Below are 25,987 nucleotides of genomic sequence, written 5' to 3'. Positions count from 1 at the left end.
TATTTGTAGTTTTCCAAGATTGTTTTGTGTATTTTTAAAAAGTCCTTTAAAATATAGGGCTTGGGAAACTGTTTGGTAGTGTCTATTAAAGATAAGCATATGCGAACTCTATGAAGCAACAGGTTCATTTTTAGGTATATTCCCAACAGAAGTGCGTGCATATGTTCAGCAAAACACATGTAAAAGAATGCTCACAGCAGCTCTGTTTATAACAGCCCCCACATGGAAACAACCCAAATGTCCGTCAACACTAGGTAGATATGTTGCCCTGTCTTCTAGCAATGGAAGCGATATAGAAACTGAGAGAGAAGAAACCCCAACTGCATGAGGCAGTATGGATAGCACAGAAACATGTTGAGTGAAAAAAACCCAGATACTCGAAGATGGCCAACTGCACAATTTCATGTATGTAAAGTTCAAAACAGGAGAAACTAAATCTTCGAAATCAGGAGAGTGATTTTCTTTGGGGTGGGGTAGTGACGGGATAGTTCCTGGGGGGGGCTTGGTAATGTTCCCTTTTTGATGTGGGTTACGTGGGCGTGTTCATTCTGTGAAAATCTATTGAGCTGTGTGCTTCATGATTTGTGTGCTTTCCTGTATTATGTTATATTTCAATAAAAAGTTAAGCAAAATTGCAGGGCTTAATGCAGGCAGCCTGTACGCTAAGTGGTGGATTAGTGCTTTATTGTCCAGCCTGTGGCTACATCCATTAGAGTAATGGCTTGTTGAACAACCCCAATAGGAAGAGATTTAAAATTAATATGGAAATCCTGTACTAACAGCTGCATTTGCACAGTCTCCACTTAGGAGCTATCTATCCTGACTTTTCCCTCCCATCCTGTTTGCTCCAGTTGTGCTGAAAACGTGGCCTTGCAAGGTTCAGGTTGGGGTTTGGGTGTGATATGCTGGCTGTAGCCCCATGATTGGGGACAGAGAGCAATCCATGATGAGATGATCCTCACATCAGTAAAATAGTTACAGTCACTCGGGGAACATGAATGATGTCATACACACAGCGACTAATTATTGAGCCCTTACCATGTATCAGGCACCGTTCTAAGTGCTTTGGATGTATTAACTCATTTAATCTTCACAACAGCCCTGTGAGAGGGAGAAAGTGGTTTTGCAATCCCCACTTTGGGGATCAGAGAAATGAGGCAGCTTGTTCGTCCCTCTGTGGCTTGTAAGTGCCGGAGCTGGGATTTGAACCTAAGCAGTGAGGCTCAAAGCCTGCAGGGGTTCATTGGACAGAAGGCAGCCCTGTGATTACTGCTCTGAGCTAGGTCCCCTCCTGGCTCAGCCTGGCCACGTGATCTTTTCAAGGAGACATCTAGTCACCTTCCTTTCTGTCCCCTGAGCCTGATGCCTAGAAATAGCCGAGGAATTCTGAAGCATGCATGCATGCATTCATTCATTCAACAGGCATTTATTAATAACCTAGTATGTTATATCCCATACCACACATAAAGAAACTGAGGACTACAGAAGTGAAGTGATTTTCTCCATGGCCACCCTGCTGTTAACTGGTAACATTGGGATTTGACCCCAGAGCCTGCGAATTTTCCACTATGCTACGTGAGCCCTCCAAGCCTGGCTTCTTACAGCCAGAGAGAGCACACTGCCTGTCATCTGGGAAAGAATCTCAGGAAACAGAAAGTTTTGTGCAAACCCCTATGTAAGGAAAGGCTCAAGGCTTCAAGATATTTTGATGCTTAAATTTGCATACAGGGTCTTCTAGTTTAGAGGATTTTTTTAGATCAAGTCTGGGTTCAAATGGGAAGAGTGCTGTGATCCATTAGTGATGTCTGCTTTGGGCACAGGACAGAGGATCGGGGGCTCATATACATCTATCATCCTGGACCTAACTTTTATTAAATTATCAGCTTCATCTCTTGTTGGGAGAAGCTCACTCTACCTCCTAGCTCAGGCACAGACTGTACCTCAAAGTGAATGTTCCTTATAAAATGTCATTAATTCATAAAACAGCCTAAGAAACAGGGTGAGATGATAAAAGCATATTTCCTCTTGATTTCTCTATCTTTGTGAACTAAGACATCATTTTAGTCAGGCTCCTTGGCTGGCAAGCTAGCCCGATCAAGAGGGGTTTATTGTAAGAGTACATGTCCTCACATAGAGGCGATGAAAAAATCTCATGGGAATCCAAGATCGGAACCTCATACAGAGAGCAACTAGAGCTTTTCTCCAGAGGATAGCTTTAGGAACCACAGTAGCAGGGGTCTGAAAAGCTTCAGGTTGAATACTGGCATTAATTACTCAAGGACTTTCTTCTTTTGTGCTTGTTCTGTTCTCCTCAAACCTCCCATTTGGTTTCTTCTCCAGCTTTACTTATAGCATCTGCTCACCCATCATCATTTTTCCCTTTTCCCTTTGGCTTGCACACGGCTCTCCATGGCCCCCTGGCTTCCCTTCCTAATTGGCTTGAAACTCCTGCTCTCACTGCTACCTGCTCGATTCTTGATTTGGTTTCCACTTTACATTCTCAAGAGTGCTTGTGTATGTGTGTATGTGTGTGTGTGTGTGTGTGTTTGTATCTATCTATCTATCTATCTATCTATCTATCTATCTATCTATCTATCTTTCTTTCTTTCTAGTAATACTAACTCGTGTCTCAAAGGCCAGTTCCGAATTGGCTATCCGACTATGGCAGATTGAAAAAAAATGACCCCCATCCTCTACCCTCCTGCAATGTGACTTTGTAACTCTTCCCATCAAGAAGTGGAGTCTATTTCCCCACCTCTAATCTGAGCTGGATTTGTGACTCACTTTGGCTCCAAGAATATGGGGGAAGTGATGTTTTGTCAGTTCCTAGCCTAAAGCTCAAGAGGTCTCACACACTTGCGTTCTCTCTCAGAATCCTGCCACCATGAGAACAGCCCTAGTTAACCTGCTTGAGAATGAGAGAACATGTGGTTTGGGCCAAGGCCGTCCTAGACTTGCCTTTGGCCAGCTGTCCTCCGAATGCACGAGGGAGCCCCAACCAACATCAGCAAAATCACTTACCCAAACCTCAGCTGATTACAAATGCTCAAGGATGCCCAGCTGAGACCAGAGAAACTCCCAACTGCACTGCAGACTTGTAATCACTAACACATGCTTATTATTGTAAGTCACTGAGTTTTTGAGGTGCTTTGTTATGTGACAATAGCTAACTGATACAATGACTTCAGGTGAATCTCTGAACTTCTGAGTCTCAGTTTTTTCATCTGAGAAATCGACCAACAAGACCTTCCCTGCCTGCCGCAGGGAAGATTTTAAACATGTTATGCACATATAAGATTCAGCAAATATTTATTGAGTGCCTACTTTAGGACAAGCACTGAGCTAGACTCTGAGCAGTCACAGGACAGGCTGACTCTGTTTTAGGATTATGTTAGTACCTTCTCCTTCCAGCCACAGGCCATTCACCAATAAACCAGAGCGGACACGCCTGCTTGAATGGCAGTGGAAGAGGGAGAGGTCAGTGAGTTCATCTAAAAGGCCCGATGGAAATAGCAATGGACTAACTATCTCATCAGCTGATTTATCCCACAACTTTATATAGAAAGCATCTCCTTGACTCACTTCCTCTACTAAGTTAATATACAGGCCTCCCCCTTTATTTTTAACTGCTAAGTTCTAGGGATGGACAAGAGAATTAATTCATCCCATCAGTAAACATTCGGGGACCATGACAGTGGACATGGTATACTCTAGGCTATGACAGATCTTATGTCCTAGTGAGGGAGGCAGAGATAAAAACAAGTCATTGTAGCACACTGATCCTGCCTTTCCCCTCATCTCATCCAACTCACGAGTAAGTCCTGTGGCTCCAAATGTACCCTGACTCCATCCATTTATGTCCAGTTCGCTGCTCTTTGCCTGGCCAAGCCATCGTCATCCCTTAACCGTAGTCTTCCAATTGGTCACCATGCAGCACATGGGGTGTTGTTTTAAAAATCAGATCATATCCTTCCCTTGTTCAGAGCCCTCCGATGGGTTCTCATTGCACCTAGACTAAAACCCCACTTTCCACCACGGCCTATGCGGCCCTAGGCCTTGTATGATCCAGCCTTTATCTCTCTAATTTCATCTGTTGCTTCTCTCACCCTCTCTCACTCTGCTCCAGCGACACTGGCCTTCTTTCTGTTTCTGCAGCATTTCCATCTTGTTCCCAGTTTGGTCCCCATCCACCTGTTGTACTCTGAAATATGCCCCCCACCATATCTTTGTGTGAATGGTTCTTTCTCACCACTCAGGTATCAGGTCCAGGATGCCCTCTACAGAACTGCCTCCTCGGACCACGCTAGCTCAAGTAGCAGCTGTCTCCCCATCACCGTGCTATAGACGTACGTGACCTTGTGTCATATTCTTCCCAGTATGCAGCCAACATGCCTCCAAATCCTGCCTATTTACTTGTTAACTTGTTTGTGGTCTTTGCCCTATTATAATACACATCACTGTCTCTCATTCACAGGAATCTTGTCTGTTTAGTTCACGGCTGTGTCTCTAGTACATACCTGGTGTACACTTGGTGATACCTGGCACTCAATAAATATTTGTTGAAGAAAACGAATGAGCACAGAAAACTAAGGAGGACTGAGAAACGTCTAACCCCATACAAAAAAAAAAAGCTCCTTCCTTTGCCAAAATCCACCTGTGTTATTTCTAACTGCCTTGCTTCAACTGTCTGTCAGATGTAGCTTGAGAGCAAAGTCTCAGACCCCATAAACACTTGCAAATCTGTACCCTGCTGGGGCTTACTGGGGGAGGGAGATTAATTCATCACTGTGTATTTGTAATTGCCTGCACCTAAGTAAACATTACCAGGGTAAAGCACGGCTTCAGGTTCAACTTTTCTGTTGTTTTTAGTTTTTGCAGAGATGTTTATTTTCCTTAAAACACTCCCAGTAAAAAAGCACTGGCAGCTTGGGAGGAAGATACGTGTTTGGCTTCAACAGGCAGCCCCGTCAAAGAACGGGGCATGTGCAGATGCCCCATTGTCACCTTGCGCTATGAGAAATCGGGCACGTAAAGGCATAGCGAGCTGCTTAGTGCCACCCAAACATCTGGAGGAACGGGTGAAGAGGAAAGCGGTTCAATTTTTATTCTTTTTAGCATCATGTTAAATTGGCCATGAAACCAGGGATGGTGCAATTGAATTATAAGGGGGCCGAAGTATTAAATAAAAGTCTAGGAGATAGTCAAGGTGTTTGGCTCAAGGCAGGCAAGATTCTAATAGGTGAAGCAGATTTGAAAAAACAGTAAGTGGAAAAGACAACTTTTTTTTTTTTTTCTTTTTGCTAATAATTTGCCTCATTTAATATCAGGAGATGGGGTCATGGGGGTGGCATCTTTTGGAGAGGTGATTCCCCCTGGGAACGTGGCTCCATGTGAGACTCTGAGACTAAGCTTCATCAGCCCCATGGAGCTGGGGACATTCTTTGTAGGGTTATCCCCACACTGACTATTATATTAGTCTTCTCCGGCTATCATAACAGAATTACACAGACTGGGGGGCTTAAACAACAAACATTGATTTTCTTATAGTTCTGGAGGCTGGAAGTCCAAGATCAAAGAGTTGGCAGGGTTGGTTTCTCCTGTGGCTTCTCTCCTTGGCTTGCATGTGGCACCTTCTTGCTGTGTCCCCACAGGGTCTTTTACCTCTTCCTCTTTGTATAGGGTCGCTAGTCCTGTTGGGTAAGGGCCCCACTCTTATGACCTCATTTAACCTTAAGCACCTCTTTCATGGTCCTGTCTTCACATACAGTCTCCTTGTGGGTTAGGGTTTCCTTATAAGGATTTTGGAAGGAACACAATTCAGTGCATGACACCTATTGAGCACTTGAAATGTGGTTGGTCCGAACAGATATGTACTCTAAGGGCAAAATATACGCTGGATTTTTCATCATTCATCATTTTTCATCACTTTTCATCATGTATTCAAAACAGAATACAAAGTATCATTCATACTTTTTATATCGATTACACGATGGTAATGGATATATTGGGTTAAGTAAAATGAATTATTAGAATTGTTTTCCCCAGTTTCTTTATACTGCTTTTAGTGTGGCTACTCAAATATCTTACATGACATGCGTGGCTCTTACCTTATGTTTCTGCTGGATAGTGGGTGTCCGGAGACTTCCAAGGGCTGTCACAGTCATCCCGCCTGTGGTCAGTGCGGCCCTGTCTTGACCCCTTCCTTGGTCCCTTTCACCCCTTTCCTTTGCCCCACCTTCAATGCCCACACCTTCCTGCCTCCTCTTGGGCTTAGTCATCCAGTTCCATCCAGTTGTGCTGCTGGACTGGTCCAGGGTGGAGATGCAGGTGAGCAGTGGAGCAGGAGGAACTTGTAGGTGATGGAGGTGAAGGAAGGAAAGGTCTCGCTGGGATGTGGCTCAGAGTGGGAGACACGTAAGACTCACAGGCATCTGTGCTGCCTGCATCCCCCCCAGCACATCCTGGTATGTGCTGTGCTAAACGAGTCTCCATCTCTTACTCCGCCTTGAGTTGCTTTGCCAAGAGCCCCATTTACGATCCCACCTTGGATCATTCCAGGTCTCAAGTAGTAGTAAAGGGGAGAGGAAAACAAGTCTCATCTTGCCCCACAGGGATAAATAAAGTATGGTCCTAGACCTGAATTTGCTCACATTATCTGGAGGAAGGTGGGGCGGGATGGATGGATACGTATGGCACTATTTTCAAGGCCGTGTCAGGGGCACTTTATGTGCGTTATTTCACCCAGCCCTTCAAACAGCCTCACGTTATACTCGTTTTACTGGTAAGGAAACAGCGACTCGGGGAAGTTAAGGAACACCTCCAGTGTCACGGGCCAGCAGGTCGCCGGCCAGTATCTGAGACCGAGTCTAGCTGACTCTCTGCTCCCGTGCTATAGGCCCTGGAGGAAAGAGGGGAGGTTTTTCTGGAGCACATGGGAACTCTGTTGAGTTGGATTCAGGTCCAGGTAGGAAAGCAGAGGGAATTCTAGGCAGGGGACTGGTGTGCGCACGAATGGGGCTGTCAGTCTGATACAGGTACTCGGAAAAGGCCAACCAGGAAGTGGATCCTTACAGGGTTACCCTCCTGTAAGTCTTCTGCTTAATGTTTGGGGCTGGGGGGCTACCAGTGGGGCTTTGCAAGGATTGTCGGCACCACCCCGTAGCCTGCTAATCCCTGTCAGGTCGTCGTCCATGGGTTATTCCATGCGGGGCTTACTCACCGGCTTCGAGTAAGGTCCTTTTTGAGGTTTATTATTTCCTTGTCCATATACTTGATGCTCTTTTTTGACTTCTCTGGGACCTGAGGGGGAGCCAAGCAGTGAAAGAAAAGAGTGTTAGTACATCTGTTACAAGTGGAACCAGGCTGCAGGCGGCTCCTGCGTTTTATCTGAGATGTGTGATGAGGTTGGGGGTGGGGGTGGGGGTGGTTCTAGGCAGCACAGCATCCGTTATACCAAAACGGGACCATGTGGCATGATGGAAATAGCAAGGGCTTTGGAGACAGGCAGACCTCCGCTCTGATCCTGGTTCTGTCTGGTGACTGGCTGTGTGACCTTGGACAGATTACTCAACCTCTCTGGGCCTCCGTTTCTTCAGCAGACCCGGGGAATAATTCCTACCTTGTGATAATTAAACTAATTGCCAAATTTCTGACTTACAACAAGCATTGGAAAATGGAGCCTTCTGTTATTAGCATTATATCCAATGTAAAGCAAAGAATTAAATGTTAACAATCAGTGTTGGCAGCATAGGTAGCTGATTAGGAGAGCTGAAGCTCGTCAATGTAGAGATGCAACTGTACTTTCCCCCCTCGTTGGCCCCCCAGCAGGATTTTAGGAGTGAATTATCCAGGTAATGGTTCCTGGGTTTTTCCTTCCCCTTCTTGTATTCACTGTATTCATTTGCCTTGCCTAGCCATAGACGAAACCTCCCAAGACTTAAACTCATTACTCAGAAGTTGATACCAGGTCAACATAAAGAAGAGAGTTAAATGAACTGTATTTTAATATGAAAGTCACTTTTCTCAGCCACCAGTTTGGTGGCACAATAACAAGGTTATTATCTAGATTATCCTGTCTTGAAATTAAATTCCTGCAACATTAGGAGTTGTTTGGTGTTTTTTTTTAAATAAAAGGAAAGGCCAAGAAATTACGGGAAAATGAATGCATTCAGGTGCAGCTGGAGGGAGGTACATCGTGATGACTGTTCTGAAGGGCAGTTCGTCAGTCAATGCTGTACAGTCAGTGCTGTACACGTGTGTGTGCCCTTGGAGCGAACAATTCTTCTGTTGTCAAGCGTCCTGTGGGAGTATGCCTGTGTGGGCACAGAGGTTCCCCAACAAATTCTTCACTAGGACGCTGATTTAAGAGCAAACTCTTGGAAACCGCCTATACATCTTAAACACTCATGATGCAGCGAAACAATAGAATACTGTGCAGCAATTAAATGCAATGACAATATAATGATGTAAATACATACATATATATATATATATATATTCGAGTAAGAAGACATGTTACAAAGTAATATGTATCAGATGATTCTGTTTTGTTTTTTAATGATCTATGTGGATGCACACATATCAAGAGACATGGAAAGCCATACCTCCAAGTGCAGTGATTCTCTCCAGGGGTGGGATCCTGGCAAATTTTATTTCTTTTTCTTTGCTTATGTGAATTTCCTATTACCTTGCAATAAGTATTCATCAGATATGTAATAAACAAAGAGAAACAATTGAAAAATTTAAACAGCCAAGTGAAGTTTGACTAAGGCTGATTGGAAGCCCCGTCTCAGGAGTGGTAGGTAGGGTTGGGTTAACCCTGAGGAAAGAAGGCAGAATGAGGACGGGTCAGGCACTCACGAACAGAAATCATAATATGGACAGACAGGTGCGAGGAGGAGGCGTGGTGTTTTCCCAGCAGTTACCCTCACGCACCTTCTCTGAAATGAAGTTGGGCTTGGATGCCTGCTTCTCTGTGCCTTTGAAATGGAACATGGGAGGTAAGGAGTGTGGCTGGATCAAAGGCGAGTGACATCTGCGCTTGGGCAGTGGGATGGAATGTGGAGTCTGCGTGGAGTGAAGGGACGGGTCCTGGCCGTTCTGATTCTCAGCCTTTTTTCTCCTGGCTCACCCAGCCCATGTTCTGGGCAAGGCAGCTCAGGTGCAGGCTGGGAGTTGATGGCCATTCCCCATCATTGCGGCTTCTTCTTACCCACTAAATTAAGTAATAGGACGCAAAACAAAAGAATCTGGGCTAGCCTTGAAGAAGCTCAACTGGCGATGAAACAGTGAAATCATTTCTAAACTTCATCTCTTTAGCTATTATTAAGAATGACTTATAGGGAACCTGTCTTGCTCACCTCAGTCCACTAAAGGGTTTCAACCCCTGGGCTGAAAATTGATGGCAGATCTATCAGTTTTTATCTTGAGGGATGGGTGAAGTGGGTGGAGAGACAGACCTCCAAGGAGGCATGTCAGGATTTTCAGGAATACTTGAAAACACTTCTACATAATAGACATTTGCTTTTCTCCCTCCCCCATTATCCCTTCACCCTCCCTCTCCATACCAGTTCCCTGGTTACACTTTCTTGCACCATTAGGAGATACTCATGGTACTGGCAGCAGGGGTGGTCCCCAATGGCAGAGCCCAACCCCCATCACAGTGACTGGTCTGGGGATGGTCGTGTGACCCAGTTTGGGCTAATAAGACGCAAGCAGACATTTTCCTGGGGCTTCTAGGAAGCATGATCCCTAGATCTTCTAAGGAAGCACAGGCAAGGAAGTTCTATTTCCTCATTGACTATGACCAGAGGAGCAGACATTCATGGGAGTTGGTCGCTGCCATTTTGTGCCCAGGAGGGGAGCCATTTTCCAGCTGAAGAAGATGTGGGGGAAGGCAGAGAGTCAAAGAAAAACTTGTCCCGTGCTGCCTTGCTGAACTAATCAAGCTTCACTAAGAACCTAGACTTTTCATCACATTTCCTTTATTATTTAAACCAGTTCGAATTGGCTTTTCTTTTTCCTGCAATCACAAGATTTCTCTCTGAAATATGTCCCTCCCTCGGGTGTGCCAAGGCAGTCAACCGATCAAGAATTATTTTAACTCGTCCTCTGTCCCCACCACTTCCCCTTTTGGGGCATCCAGTTCAGATGACCTCCATTCTGGTGCATTTTGCAGTGAAAGCATCGAGACTGACCATGTTGAGATCAAACATTTGAAATCAAGGTGGCCTCTCTATCTCATCCCTCTATTTTTTTTTTTGAACACCCCATTAATTCTTTCCTTCAGGACCAAAGTCACTTTCTTAAAAGACACTGTGAATTAAATATACTTAAGAACACGGAAAAAACAAACACACTCAAATTTCCCTGCCAGACAATATGAAATCCATGATTGAAACCCTGCTTACGGTCACAGTCCAGTAACCTGTCACTCTCCTAAATGTCTCAAGTTACAGCCTCCTCAGCAGCTATGCTACTGTCTACACTTCAAGCATTCCCTCTCTCCCCCCAGATCCCACCTGGCGATAGTTGCCTATACACCAGGATTCACACTACTATAAAAGAGTACATTTGTATTGACCGGAATTGGTGCTGAACAATTTCCAGCAGCAAAGCCAAATTGTGTCCTCAACCTGACACGGAGCTTGAGCAGGACAAGATCCTCCCCCACAAACCCCGCAATTATGTCAGCATTGCAGTCGAGTCTCGGGAAACCACTTTCATTGTTGTTTAATTACAATTATAATAAGCCAGTGGTGACAACTGGCATTGAATGAGGGAATTCTGGTTGTCAGGACATTTACAAACACCATGTGATATTAACACAATTAAAAGTTTACAAAGCACCCAAGAATCACTCTCTCTACAAACTTGCTGGACGGCAATTTCACCATGTGTATGACCAGCCTGAAAAATACATTTCCTTTTACCCCAGCGATTCCATTTCTGTCCAAGGAAATTATACAACAAGGATGAAAAGACTTACCCATGAGGGTGTTTATAACAGCAAATGTGAATAAGAGTGACAAACATCTCAATGTCCAGCAATAGACAGTTGGGGGGATAAATCACGGTCTATCTAGACAGAGGTATGTGATGCATTTGAATTTGGTGCTATTATTTAATGTCGCTATAGATGTATATTTATTGATATGGAAAGAAACACAATTTCAAGTTAAAATGCATGTTATAAAATATAGAGAACTTAGATCATAGAGAGTTTTAAAATTTATGTTCATAATTTCTAAAACTTTATATGATCTGAAACAAGGTATATTTTAAAATATTGATATATGGCAGGGAATATGTATAATTATATTATAGGCTGGAAGCAAATATAACAAATTGTCAATAGCTATATTATCTCAGGATGCTTGAATTATATGTAAACAGTAATTTTTAATTTGGTTATCTCTTTTCCTAATTTTAAAATAATTTACATATATTACTTGTCTAATAAAATAATAGTGTTTCTCATGTTTGTAAAGCAATTCTGGCTAATTCTACCAGTATAAGCAAAACGTAAGATTTCAATGCTGGTTTAAACTGAGTAATCTAAATGTCTGGAATCATGTAAGTTAATAGTTTACTTTAATACACTGTGTCATGCAGGGTCTAGGCAGGAAAACAGAGCTCATGCCGGGTAGTTCAATAGAGGCAATTTAATATAGGGGAGCAGTTACAAAGGTGTTGAAAGAGCTAAAAAGCCAAGTAGGGGACGGCAAAGAAAAGCTAGAGATTAGCAAAAGGAAGCTTCTACCACCTCCAGGGCTGGTGGGACTAAGGGATGAAGGGGTCCTCACAAACTCTGGAATTGAGCCACCTTGGCAGAAGTTGTTCTCATGGAGTAGATAGGTGGTTTCAGTTGGAGGTGCCACCAGAAGCTGAGAGAGAGGAGAGGGAGAAATGCCCTGACTTCTCTTTCTTTCTCTCACTCTGCAATTTCCTGCTGCGTCTCCTATTGGCTGAACCTACCTGGAAGCCAGCTGGCAAGGGCACCTGGGAAATGTAGTTTGCAAGGATCAGCCCCCTGTGGGGAGCAGGAAAGGGAAGGAGGGTCAAAAACAAATGATTATGGTTATAGCTTATATAAATGCTTTGGCTTCAGGCGCTGACCAGCTACTTTTGAACTACCAAGCTGGTTCTCCCTTTAATCAAGGACGCCTTTGCAGATGGTAACTTTATATATTCTTTATCTTTTGATCCTAAGCCTGAGATTCCCAGAATTTTCCGTGACTTAGAGGCTTATCCAGAATTGGGATCTCTCTCTCTCTCTCTCTCTCTCTCTCTCTCCCCCCTTCTCCCTCTCCATCTGAATCATTATCAAAACCCCTATATTTCTAGGAAATCCAGAACCCTCCTACTTCTCCCAGTTTCTTTCCCTTGGGAGGTATTGTATATTCCTTATCTTTGCAGACCACTTCCTCTTGCATCACACTATGTGTTCTGTGTCCCACACCCTATAGGTCCTTATCGTTAATAAACAAACTGGTGCTAAATATTTCCTCCCCACTGACACTGATTAATATATCTCCCTACCTACTGTGTTTCCCCGAAAATAAGAACGAGTCTTACATTAATTTTTGCTCCAAAAGATGCATTAGGGAGTATTTTCAGGGGATGTCTTATTTTTTCATGTACAACAATCTACATGTATTCAAATACAGTCATGTCATCTTCTTCTGGAACATTGTCGTCACGTACTAAATGCATCCGTCTGGCTGACGATCTTAACTGGGTTTCTTTTCGGGGTAGGTCTTATTTTCAGGGAAACACGGTAGGTAACACATTTGCAATTCAACTCTACATTTAAGATCGTATTCTGGTTTTGAAACTAATGAACATTGTAGAAAATTAGGAAAAGATGAAAAAAAAAAGGGAGAAAATAAAAGCCAAGTATAACCCCAGCACCGTCTCTTTGGATGTCCTTTGTCTTGTTTTCTGTGACTGCTCCCAGCCGGGGCTCCTAAAAGCCATCCTAGTTAACTGTTTTTTCTTCTTCCCTTGGGAGTGCCATTGGCTCTATGAGCCTTCCACTTTTCCATTGCTTTGCCGAGTGGGGGGGATGCCTCCATTTTTTGGTTTCCTGGGAAATAAAGTCCAATCTCTTTAGCCCTGTCTACCTTTTTCGTGCAACATGTGTCCTTTCTCTAGTTGATCTGTAAATGGGTCTTTGAGAGCAGGACTGTGAGAAATGTTGTGTGATGTTCTGTACTGTGTCAGGTTCAAAGCTGATAAATGTGTGTGGGGAGGTGAGAGCACAGACTCATAGTGAGGAGGGGGTGGGGCTGATTTTGGGGGCAGGTATATGCACATTTACTATTCACGTGCTGGGCCGGTTTACATAGTAGCATTGGAAGTGGTTTGGTTTAATGTGACAGCTGAGAAGTGGGAGGTGGCAGGAATGAATGGAAAGAGCTTTGTCGTCTGACAGACCCAGGTTGGAGTTCTGGCTCTGTCACTTAGATGTTGGGTAGTCTTGGGTGAGGTACGTACCTTCCCGGAGTCGATTTCCACATCTGTGAAACACAGCTAAGGGTGTCTACCAACAATGTTATTGCTCACCCCCGTGCCAGACACGATCCTGAGTTGCTCTTCTTTGAGCTACATGATTCCATTTAGACCTTGCCATACTGTTATTCCCATTATGGAGAGGAGCAAGCTGAGGCTTCACAAGGTGAAAATGACATTCTTCAGGTGGAAGAATCTGGATCTGAACTCAAGTTCAAGTGACATCAAAGCATGTGTTCTTATCCACTACTTCGTTCTGCCCCTGCCCTTCCATTTTGCATAGTGGGGGTTGAATAAGGGATAGAAGTTGCTAGTTGTGAATTTATAGATACTACCTCCAAAGCTTGCCCACTGGGTTTTGTTAAATGCTGTCCTACAAATTTTCATATGACAGAAAATCAGAATGATTTTGTTGACGGTTGTGGCCAGAAAGCCAATCTTTTAAATATCTGTTGTTCTCTTGTCTTTTGTAAGAGGATGTTCCAAACCTGTCTTTGTTATTTCTTAAAATATGATCTACTTCCTAGAATCAGATTAAGATGGAAATGGATTCCTGCTAAATGTGCTTGGGCTGATACAGACGTCAGGAGAACAGCTGGGGCGTTCCACGGAGGGGTGGTGCCGGGGGGGGGGGTAAGCGAGACCATGTGCCGTGTGAGAAGAGCAAAGAACAGGACGAACAAGTTCCAGACTTATTATGGAGAAGCTATAAAGAACGAGATAGGCAGAGAGTAGGTAGGATCCACGGCACGAGCCTACAGGCCAGCCCAGAGAGAGCTTAGTTAGCTTGCACACCGATATTTACGCTTTTGGTGGTTTTATGGTGATGATGGATACTTCCTTTGGAGAGAGTGAAGGGTTTTGTTTTTGTTTTTGGTCATAAGTCGTATATATAAGGCAGGTACCTACCTATATAGGGATAACCTGGAATGAGTGATCTCATTCACATGCAGTGTTTCTCTGAGGATGTTGTTGGATGAATTTAACATGTAAATTGATAGATTAAGTAGAGCAAAATGCCCTTCCTCATGTGGGCGGGACTCGTCCCATCAGTTAAAAGCCTGAAGACAGCAAAAGGCTGACCTGTCCCAAGTGAGATGGAGCTTCTCTTGCCTCACTGCCTTTGAGCTGGGACATCCGTTTTTTTTTCCTGAACTGAAACATTGACTATTCCTGGGTCTTAAGCCTGCAGGCTTTCAAACTAGAACTTACACCATCAACTCTCCTGGTTCTTAGGCCTTCAGACTCAGACTGGGACTACCCTACTAGCTCTCCCTGTTCCAGTCTGCCAACGGCTGATCTTGGCACTCATCAGCCTGGCACAATTGCATGAACCAATTTTTTTATAATACATCTCTTCATGTCTATAGCTATCTATCCCTATTGCCTGCATGCATCCTATTGGTCCTGTTTCTCCAGAGAACTCTGACTGATACATCTAGTCTCCTTGTATTTAAAACTTGGGCCCTCGGCCATTACATCTCCCTGAAAATACAGTCTTTTCCAATGCTTCATGTCAGAGGGAAAGATGTCATACTATCATTTGTTTTCTTAAATCCTCTCTGTTTTCTAAGGCGGGTGATTGGTTTGCTGAGAAGGAAGATGAGGATGAAAGATGGATATTGGAGGAGCACAGAGAGAGGATGAACGGTACCAGTTAATAAAGACAGTCATATATTATGGAGGGAGCCTTGGGGCCAGGAGAGGGAGGAACTGGCATCCAGGGGGGAAAAAAAGCGCAGGTTTAAAGGACAGTTTTATAGGTTTTTCTTCCATGGGATGCAGTGTAACCCTCCCTGCCATCTCTTCCATGCAACTTCCAGAGAAATCTACATTAGGCGCTGGCACTGTGGGAGAGGGAATTGTGCTTTGAGGGGCTTGACAAGGTGAGAGCCAGGGGTGGAGGAGTGACAGATGCAGGGGGACGATAGGATGTGGATTCTGAGTCCCAGCTCCTCGTTCCACTCGTTGTGTGACACCAGGTCAGTCACCTTCTCTGTACCTCAGGGCTCGCACCTGGCACCTGCCCGGTCTTCATCTAAGAGTTGTGACGGAACTAAGAGGCGTGCTTAGTACACAGGGCTTTGTGAAGCAAACGTACCAAGGAAATGGTTCTGTCATTGCCACTGTATCATGAATATCTGGAGTTTTTACGAAATTGAATCATAAATTGTAAATGATAGATGTGACGTGAGTGAGATTACAAAATTATTCCCAAATAAACTCATTAAGGGCGGATTAAGGCCATCCACAACCCTGCGAGTCAGCAATGGTGGCGATGCAGCAATATAACAGTAGGTGGCGCTAGATGCCATAGCTTTTAATCAAGTCCTGATTTCACACTTTTCTCACTTTGATTGAAATGGAAATTGGCTACCAACCTCAATGGGCCCCCATTATCTCTGGGATTGAGTTGGCATGCCAGCGGCGAAAGTGCTATCCACCCAGTTTGAGAGAGAGAGAGAGAGAAAGAGAGAGAGAGAGAGAGAGAGAGAGAGAGAGAGAGAGAGAGAGAGAAACTTTAATGAAATACATTCATCTCATAAACTCATAAACTGTTTTGAAAGACTAGCTGTGAGGGGCCTACCGTCCAGCTATTGGGCACCAGTAGCCAATGGGACTCCATATGGGCTGCTGTGCAGAGTCTTGGAAGAGCTTCAGGATGTGACACCGGCCCCAGGATGTAACAACAACCTTGCCAACGGTACTTCTGTTTAACAACTATAATAGCGCCTACATTTTCAGCACCTTCCATGTGTCTGGAAACGTGCAGGGCTACCCCTTAGTAAGCAGTGGCTCTCTGGAGCTCCCTGCAGTCTCATCTCATCAGAAAAGCGTTATTTGATTGATTAGCAATGTCTGCCATGGTCCCAGCAAGGAAAAGCAGCACCATGGCACACAATTGCCACTTCCACGCTGGGCACTTTACCTGCCTTTTCTCACTGAATCCTCATGATGACCCCAAAAGGTAAAGTGACTGAGGAGCCTGACACTCAGATTAATGAAATAACTTGTCTGAGGTCACCCAGCTGGAAAGCGGGAGAATCAGTTCAGCCAGTCTAGTTGACTGAAGGGCTCCCGCCGCTGCTTATTACACCATGATTTTACTTCCTTTCCTGAAAATGAAACAAACTATTTGGCAGTTCATCCTAGAGAAATGAAACAAGTTGTGACCCAAGAAAGTCAGTCCCTTTTCGTATTGTCAGTATCCTCCTGGGGGGAAGCTTATGTGAGGTAGGGGTTAAGTCCCCATGTGGCTTCAGTTCTGTTTCTCTCTTCCTGAAAGAAGACGAAGTTGGCCATCTTTGCAAAATCCAAGTGAACCCCCAGAAGGTCCAAAGGAACCCAGCCTCCCATTGGTTAATAACTATTCGCTCCATTTTCCACATGAGAAGCAGAGGAAGAGCCAAATTTAAGGCAGTGGTGGAGGGTGAAAGAGTCCAGATGCAGAAGAGCTGGTTGGGGCTTGAATTCTTACTGGAAGGAGCCGACACGTGACTCTACGGCTGCTGCGAGATGACTTGTGATGCTGTGTGCATGATGCCGTTCGACGCCAAGTGACATGGACCATAGCATGAGCTTGAATGAAGGGCAAGACTAGCTGAAATAGTTCTTAAATACCTCCTGTGAGTTAAAAACTGGCTGGGATGTGACACTGAACAAGACACTGACTCTGTCCTCAAAGAGCTCAGAGCCCAGTAGAGGAGACAGGTATGAAAGGGACAATTCAATGACAATGTGGTAAAGTGCAGGCACCAAACCCAGCCTCGGGCCGAAGGTTCAGAGGTGCACACTGCGCTGAACACAAAAAGTGGAGGGAAAAATATCTCAAACAGAGGGAATCATGAGGACTTGGAACGTAGAGTAGGATGGGGGAGGGGGACGGGCGATGAAGGTTCCTCTGCCACCCCCCCTCCCCCAAACACACACACAGGCGAAAACATGCCCAAAGCTGGTAATGCTTCTGAAAAGCCAGGAGAAGCCGCTTCAGCAAAATAAGCTTAGAGATGAGAGCCCTAGCTAAGGACTAAAGATGAGGCATTGGTTTTATTTCATTTCATGTTTTAGTTTTAGTTTTTTTTGGAATAGGTAGTATTTTCAAATGGTTTAAAAACATACAAAAGGGTATACAGTTATGAAAGTTATAAAGTATTACTTCCATCTTGTCCTTAAGCCATTCCCTTCCCTCCCTGGAGATACCAAGGATACCAAGTTCTTGTGTATCCTTCTAGAGAGATTTGATTGTTTAATAAGTGTACACACACACACACACACACACACACACACACACACACTCTTCTTTCCCGTCACAAGCACCCCCCCTTCACACAAATGGCACTATTGTTTGTGCAGCAATTACCCCCCATAACCGATGCACCTGGGAGAGTGCCAGAGTGTTGTGGGTGTATAGGAGGCCAGAGAAAAGATGACACCAAGCTCATGAGTCTTTGAACCTGGAACCAGAGGCATGAGTGGTGGCCTCAGATAACAGGCAGTTATCTGATGCTGGACTGGAGCTCGGAGAATAGGATGGAATAGAATAAGGTCTGAGGTACTGAATTAAGTGTCAGAGAGGGAGGTGGGAAATATGGGAAGGAGAGAGAGAGAGATGACTGCATTCCCAGCTGGCATCTTGATTGTGGCATCCAGAGACACCTTGAGCCAGAGGCCCCCAGGTAAGCTACAGAAACTAAGAGCTAATAAATGTTTGCTGTCCGAAGCCACTAAGTTTTAGAGTAACTTGTTACACTGCAATAGATACCTAACACACAGCCGCGGAGGAAGAAGCTCTCCGCAGGAAACAGCGGGTGACTTGGGTTACATAAACTCATTTAATTTCTCTTTAGGGCCTGGACGCAGGATTAATGGAGTGCTTGGGCCACGCAGATCAGTCTTTTCCATTGGCGAGGAAAAAGTGCTGGCCCATTTCAGGGCCTGAATCGGCCCCAGCATGACTTGGTTGCAACAAGGTCTTCCCATAACTGAGCGACCACAGGAGACAGTAGATTGTAGTACTGAAAAGCACAGACTTTATTTTTTAAAAAATTAGTTTCAGGTGCACAAAACAATGTAATAGTTAGACATTTATCATTTATATCCCTCACACAGTGATAACCCCCCTCCCCCCATCTACTACCCCCCCGACATCGCACACAGCCATTACATTTCCACTGTGTCTATTCCTAATGGTGTACTCCGCTTCTTGTAAATATATATATAAAATTGTAGTTGGCATTCATTATTGTTCCGCTTCAGCTTCAGGTGAACAGGAAAAGCACAGACTTTAGAATCAGACAGAGTTGGATTCAAATCCCTGTCCTGCCACTTGCTGCTACTTTGAGCTGGAGCCCTAAGAAATACATGTTCTTAAATGCCCATTTTACAGGTTCAGAAACCCCCAAGTCAGGGAGGGTCGGGTGACAGGTCAAGGCTCTGTAGGCAGGGAAAGAGATCCAATGGTGATCATTCAGTAAACAAACTATTGAATTGTTTGCAAAGTAAAGTCAATAAAAGAACAATCTGGGACTTTCTTAATTGGTGTGTATACATGCATGTGTGTTTGGATAATTTTGATTTTCCCGGTGCACTTGGCAATGTGGCCTGTAGTGCTGTCACGCCCCCCCTTACACACACACACACCCCTCCCTACCCGGATGGGACATTCATGCCAAGTACAGTCAGAATATCCCCCTTCGTGGCCCTGCGCCGGCCCCGTGGGCATCGTGATGACTGGTCTGGCCCCGCTCACGATGAGCAGATGTTTCTTCCCAGCTGTCCTCAGACTGGTGTTTCCAGCCAGTGTGTCCTGGACAAATGCACCCAGTGCTGCAAAGGCTTCCTATCGGTGAAGGAGCGTTCCAAACACGAAACACAGCTGCAACCCTCTTGTGTTTCGTCCGTCCCTGCAGGAGGGACTCGCTCCCTGGTCTGTGGAATCCTCCAGTGTTCTGGCTTCAGCCTGAGGGTCCGTGGGGAAGGAAGGTGGGCTGAGGCTCGAGCACCAAGGCTCTGCTTGTATTAACAAGGTTACAAGAAAGTCAAGCAACTTCCATCTGATGTATTTTTTGTTGTATTCGGCTTACCTCTGTAGGATGTTTCATATTTGTATGTTTAACATAAAGTTCAAAACCACCGATTTAGGCAGCTATTATGCTTACGTTGTAAATTGTGTGTGTGTCTCTTTCCTCCTCTAAATTCTAGCTTCGCAATGCATGCAGGGAGTGTGACCCTGTCACACTGCATCTTGGGTCTGGCACAATACCAAACACAGAGTGGTTTCTTGGCAGTTACTTGTTGAGTGAGAGGACGAAGGGGTGAAAACAAAACTGTAACATTAATTGATTTTCAACATTTACACCCAACTCATGACAAAGCCTGGAAGATGGAATTACGGGTCCAGAGCAGAATGTGGGTGTTCTCAGTCTTGACAGTGCAAATAGTCGTAAAAGACATGTGGCGAGCTGAGGAGGAGCTAATCCCTTCTACAAAGGAAGGGGTCAAAGATACTCTGTGGTGAGTGGGGCGAGAAATGCAAGTGTAACCTAGATGGTGGTGGTGGTTGTTGCTTTAAGACGTTGTTTTGTTTTTGGAGCAGTTTTAGGCTCACAGCAAAACCAAGCAAAAGGTGCAGAGGTTTCCCACATGCCCCCACCCACAGGCACAGCCTCCCCCATTATCTGTGTCTCCCCGCAGAGCGGGACGTTTGTTACACTTCATGAACCTACACGGACACACCATTGTCACCCCAAATCCATAGTTGACATGGGGGTTCCCTCTTGCTGTTGCCCATTCTATGGGTTTGGACAAATGTATAATGACATGGATCCACTATCCTAATAGTGTCATACAGAAGAGTTTCACTGCCCTGATCGTGTCTTTTTAAAAGTTACAGAATGGAAAAAAAAAAAAAAAGTTACAGAATGAACCAGTAGAGGAACTGAAGGCAATGCTATTATACTTTTGGGGGGATGGGAGTGGGGGGTGGGGAGTGTGTAAGGATGAAAAGAAGCCAGATCCTCATCTGTCAGAGCAGAAAGACATTAAAGTCTTACACGTGTAAACTGAGAAACTGAGGCAAAACTTAAATCGTTTGGAGAGATGGATCCCTGGGAGAACCAACGAGAAGTGTTAGGAGTTAGTTGCTGCCTGGGGGATGGCATCCAGAGTGAGAAGTAGACAAAGAAGAAGGGGTTCCTCTTTGGTCGAAGACTTCCCATGTTTTGTTTTCTGTTAAACCTGTGTAAGTTTTACATTAACTTAAAAAACAAATTACAGGAAGTTGAGAGCCCTAGCTGGAATTAAAATACAGAGCCCCACTTTCTTCCCACGAAAATGAACAAACACAAATATCCATTCTCACTTCGGAGTGAAGACAAAATTAATTTGGAAAAGAAAATGCAGCCGGGGAGAGGACTTAGCCACCTTAGGAAATTGAGGGAAATGTAATTGGGTGAGAATTACCTCCTTAATTACTTCTGACCAAATCAATAACGGTGCTAGGTGAGAAACCATGGTCGCCACCAATGAGTACCAAGTTGCTGAGAAACTTAATTGGGGTTCAGGTTTGTTTGAAAAAGCAAAACACCTTGCTTCTCGTCGTTAGCAAACACGGTTCTCGGAGGGCGAGTAGAGACGGGACACGACTGGCTGGCAGCGTGGGGTGGAGAAAATAAGAAGCTAAATCTACTTATTATTTTTAAACGGGAAAGCCTGAACAGAGAGCCCTTCTCCAAAGAAAGCCTGGATGCCCTGAATGGTGCCAGATGTTCATTTTCACAGTTTCCTGGGGCTAAACAAGGGAGAAGCCAGTTCGTAGTACAAATTAGAGGGAGGTGGCCCAAATAGCGGAGAGGTAGATGAGCGAGCATTTGTGTTTTTGAGCAGAAGATTCTGTGTGGGAACTGCAAAGATTTCTGCAGAACCATCTTGGATGTGCCTTTGGTGGGGAGGTGGGGAGGTCTTTGTTCCAAAGGGGCCCTGCTGGGCATACCTTCTAGGTCTTGCTGGGACATGGTATTTGGGCGGGCTTAAGATCCTATCTAGAGTTGAGATTGAAGTGTGCCCTACTTGCCTAACCTCGTGAGACACACTTGTCTCCATCAACATTGGGGCCTCTTGACAATTGTTAGGGCCGTCTCGTTTCTGTCTCACACTCTGTACCTGGCTCTTGGTTCTTCTGATTCTTGGATTTGTCTGTGAATCATCTCCTCTGTCCAGAATGTATTGGATATTTTTTCATTCAAAAAACGTTTACTGAGCTCCTCTGAGGATGCCAGCCCAGTGTTAGGTTCCCAAACGTCCCCTTCAGAGTCTCATGGGCGTAGTCAGACAATTAAGCAAATTACCATCCATGGTACATATGAGGTATGATCCAAAGATATGGTGACTATTTAAAAAAATTATTACAGTAAAAGACACATTGCCATTAATCCCCCTCAAAATATTCCCCCTCGCTACAAACACACTTATCCCATCATTCTTGCCACTTTCTGAAGCAGTTCTGGAAGTTCTCTTTTGTGAGTGTCTTTAGTTGCACTGTCATAGCTGCCTCCATGTCCTGAATTGATTCAAAACGTTTACCTTTCATGGTCATTTTGACTTTGGGGAAGAGCCAGAAGTCACATGGTGCCAAATCCGGTGAATAAGGTGGATGAGGACACACTGCAATGTTTTTATTTGACAGAAATTGCCATACCAGAAGCGATGCGTGACATGGAGCTTTTCTGTTGTGATCAACAAATATGGTGAATGCTGCTGCCGCGTGCCATCTAATGGAAAGGCAGGGATCTTCAATACGGGAAGCGGCACATCGAACCTTCGAAACAGTGGGTGACAAGTTTCAACTTGTTCAGTGCAGTCAGTTGGCTGTGAGCTACGGTTGAGAGAAGGTATGTTTTAAAGTGTGCCGTAAATCATCCTCCATCATGACAACGCTCTGTGTCACACATCGCTTCTGGTATACGGCAATTTCTGTCAAATAAAAACATAACAGTGTGTCCTCATCCACCTTATTCACCGGATCTGGCACCATGCGACTTCTGGCTCTGCCCCAAAGTCAAAATGATTCAGGACATCGAGGCAGCCAGGACAGCGCAACTAAAGACACTCATGAAAGAGGACTTCCAGAAATGCTTCAGAAAGTGGCAAGAATGATGGGATAAGTGTGTTCGAAGTGAGGGGGTGTATTTTGAGGAGGATTAATGGCCATGTGTCTTTTACTACAATAAAATTTTAAAAATTTAAACAGTCACCATATTTTTTGATCACACCTTGTACATAGTCTGTGGACTTGAGGGCTGGGTACACTTCTGCCCAAGCAAGGGCGGAGGGGCAGTCCTGGATGAAGGAAGTGACTTCTCTGTCCAAGTGGGTTCTTGAAGGACTAGGAGGGGTCTAAAAGAGGAGGAAGGAGGATAGTGTTCCAGGCAGAAGGAATGGCATGTGCAAAGACGTGGAGGTGGTCGAGAACTTGATACTGAAGATGGTTCAGTCCAAGTGGAGCATACAAATGGGGCAGGGTTGGGGGAGTGGTGAGGAAGGAGCGGCAGGTATCATAAGCTGCAGCTTGATTTATCTATGGGCTCTGTTTACCTGAGACAACTTGCTCTTTTGCTTAGGCCACTTTGAATTGGGTTTTTCTAGCATTTGCAATTAAAAGGGTCTTCTTGGCCATAATGTTGTTAGCACATGGCAAGTATTTTTGTCTAGAGGACCCCAAACTGTACCCCAGGAGAGTTATACTGCTTCCCTGTGGCTAAACCAAAATCCACAGGCGGCCGTTTGGAATCATCCAAGAGCATCAGAACGGAGAGATTGCCCAACACAGCCCCTCCGTCACATGACAGGTATACGGAAATGGCCATTTATTGAATGCTTACTGAGCGCTAGGTGCTGCCGTAGGCGTTTTACACGTATTAACTCATTTCACCCTTGCAACACATTTTGTGGGATAGGACTGTGATTAACTTCATTTTACAAGTAGAAAATGAACTTGCAGAGAGGTTAGGTACATACAGTTACATGACCAGGGACAGAGGTGGGGTTCAGATCCAAACTGCAGTTTGGTTCCAAAGTCTGTACTCTCCCTGCCCCACTAACCGATGTGCAACCCAAGGCCCAGAGAAGCTGAGCATTTTCCTGAGGTCAAACAGTAAAGCAGCAGAAGATGCCAGACAATCACATACAGCCAGCAGCAGGTGCAATGAATCATGTGATTTGGAGTCACATAGATCTGCATTCACTGGCCAGGGTCTCTGGCAAACACAACACTTCTTTGAGCTTCATTTCCATCGTGCACAGAGCCTACTGCACAGGCTTGTGATGGAGAGTCAATGCACTAATGTGTGTCAAGTTCTCAGGACAGAGCTGGTTTATGGGGTCTCTCAATAAATGCTAGTTGTTAATGTAATTGTTATAATTAATAAGCTGTACTGTTAATGAAGGTGTAAAATGCAGGTGCACTGCCACATGACCACGGGCAAGTCGCTGAATTACAGTGGCCGTTGGTCCCATCGGTAAAGTAGGGTTATTATCTGCCCTTTACTCATGACACCAGAGCATTACGAGGATTAATTAGAAGTTTTATAATGTGCAGTGCACTTTGATGCTCTATAAACATGGAAATGTGATGGTTGAATATTTATATAATCCCTGTTACTGAACATCTTGAATTGCTTTACTGATGTTAAAAAAAAAAAAAAATTCCAACTTTCCAAAGGTGTATAAATCTGAGTTGAATAAAAGAAGATTGGGCTTTTATTATCTGCCAAGTAAATAGGACTGGGCATCTGGGCATCGGGGACTGAATGCAATGCCAGAGTCTGGGGAATGTAGAAGGAGATGCTGAGCTCCTGGGGCTGTCTCTTCCTGTAGATTTGAGCTCATTCAGGGTTAAGACTGAACCTTGTCCTCCAGCGAATCACCAGTATTGAGCACAGAGCTTGACATGCAGCGAGCACAGGATGAATGCTTGGTGAAGGGAAGGGTGGATGGGTGGGTGGGTGGATGAACAGATGGATGGATGGATGCATGGAAGTATTGAGGATGGATGGATAGATGGATGGATGGATGGATGCAAGTGTTAACCTCTTGCGAACGGGAGATTAGGGGGTTATGGCCCCCAATCCTTGGGCCAAAGTAGATGGGGAGTCACATCAGGTATTGGAGAAAAAGTCACTTAGGCAGTGTGACAAATTGGAAGCATATTTGGCATTGCACAGACCTGGGTCACCAGCTATGTGAACTTGGTCTTGGATCGAACCTTTCTTTCTTCATTTGAAAATGACAATAATGTCTGAAAGTTAACAGGGAAGTCCACCTACCCTGGCTTAAACACGAAGGAGGTTTATTACTTCATATAAGAGGGGGTCTAGAGTAGGATTCAGGATTGGCTTAGAGGCTGTGTCATGTCACTGAGCTGCCCGCCGGGTCAGCTGTCCACAGAATCCGCTTCATCCTTGGACATCTTCTTCTCATGTTTGTAAAATGGCTGCTGGTAGCAATCAGGCTCAAGGCTTCTTTCCCAGAAGCTCCTGGCAAGTGTCCTTTCATGTCTCATTGGCCCAGATGGGCTCGGGCTGGCCCATCATTTGAGCCAGTCATTGGCTAGGTGAATAAGATTGCTGTCACTAGAGCCGTGCTGCTCCAACTGCGGTCCTGAACCACCACCATCAGCACCACTTAGGAGCTTATACCTGCAAATTCATGGGCCACATACAAGCCCAGGACGCCTGGGGGAGGGGCTCAGGAATCTCCAGTAAGCTCTCCTAGGGATTCTTATGCCTGCTAAAATCTAATAACCACTGGGTTATATGACTCAGCTGGGATGGATTTGGGTGAGTCAACTATAAAATGTGGATGATAACGCCAACCTTTGAGTGTTGTTATGAAAGTAGAAATACTATATATGGAAAGGACTGGTACATAGTAGTAGGTGCATACTAACTTTTGGCTTCCTTCTTTCCTCCCCTAGTGATGTCTAAGTATTTATTCTTTCCCATGAATTGTTCCTTGACCCCCACCCCAAGTTGCCAAACATCCTCATGCTGCTCTGACCTGTGGAAACCAACCTGCAAATGGATGTATACTAAGGGGGGAGTCTCATAAGGTATCATTCAGCCTAGTAGCATTTTCACACCGAAAACAGGATGTAGGGAGTAGGCCATACTTAACCCAATGGGATGCTTCGTGAGTGGTGTAATTTCAGGGATGTGCCAGGTTGCGTGTGTTGGGGAATGTTTTAGGGCCAGGACCTGCTGCTCCATCCTCAGCTTATACCCCAGAGGCAACCTCCTCCTCCGGCCTCACCCAGGAGACCAGTAGACTGGTCAGGGCGCCCAGAGGCAGCCGCCAGGGGCAAAGGCAGAGGAGCGGAGGAAGCTGTGGGATGAGGCAGGGCTGAGGTGAGTCAGGCTGATGGCGGCGTCCCCCTCCGCCCTGTCCTGCCCTCTGTGTCCTTGGAGGCTTGCTGGGGCTG

The 25,987-nt window shown here is 45.0% G+C and overlaps 1 protein-coding gene across 3 annotated transcripts in view; it reads right to left on the bottom strand.

The window, feature by feature from the left end:
• The window catches only part of CCDC60 (coiled-coil domain containing 60), a 128,332-nt gene that overhangs the window by 61,310 nt on the left and 41,035 nt on the right, over positions 1–25,987 (bottom strand). The window contains exons 1-2 of one of the 3 annotated variants that reach the window (XM_033097136.1): positions 11,765–11,890; positions 7,220–7,299 (exon numbers count right to left, since the gene is read on the bottom strand). In XM_033097136.1, the coding sequence (XP_032953027.1) occupies positions 7,220–7,266 (47 nt within the window). In that variant the 5' untranslated portion in view covers positions 7,267–7,299; positions 11,765–11,890. Of the gene's footprint in view, positions 1–7,219; positions 7,300–11,764; positions 11,891–25,987 lie in introns of those variants that run through there. The other 2 variants (XM_033097135.1, XM_033097133.1) reach the window with 2 other exon arrangements.

The sequence above is a fragment of the Rhinolophus ferrumequinum genome, chromosome 25 (genome assembly GCF_004115265.2).
Source record: "Rhinolophus ferrumequinum isolate MPI-CBG mRhiFer1 chromosome 25, mRhiFer1_v1.p, whole genome shotgun sequence".
Lineage (NCBI taxonomy): Eukaryota > Metazoa > Chordata > Mammalia > Chiroptera > Rhinolophidae > Rhinolophus > Rhinolophus ferrumequinum.
Note: the sequence above shows the minus strand (reverse complement) of the source record. Positions and strands in the feature narration are given on the sequence as shown.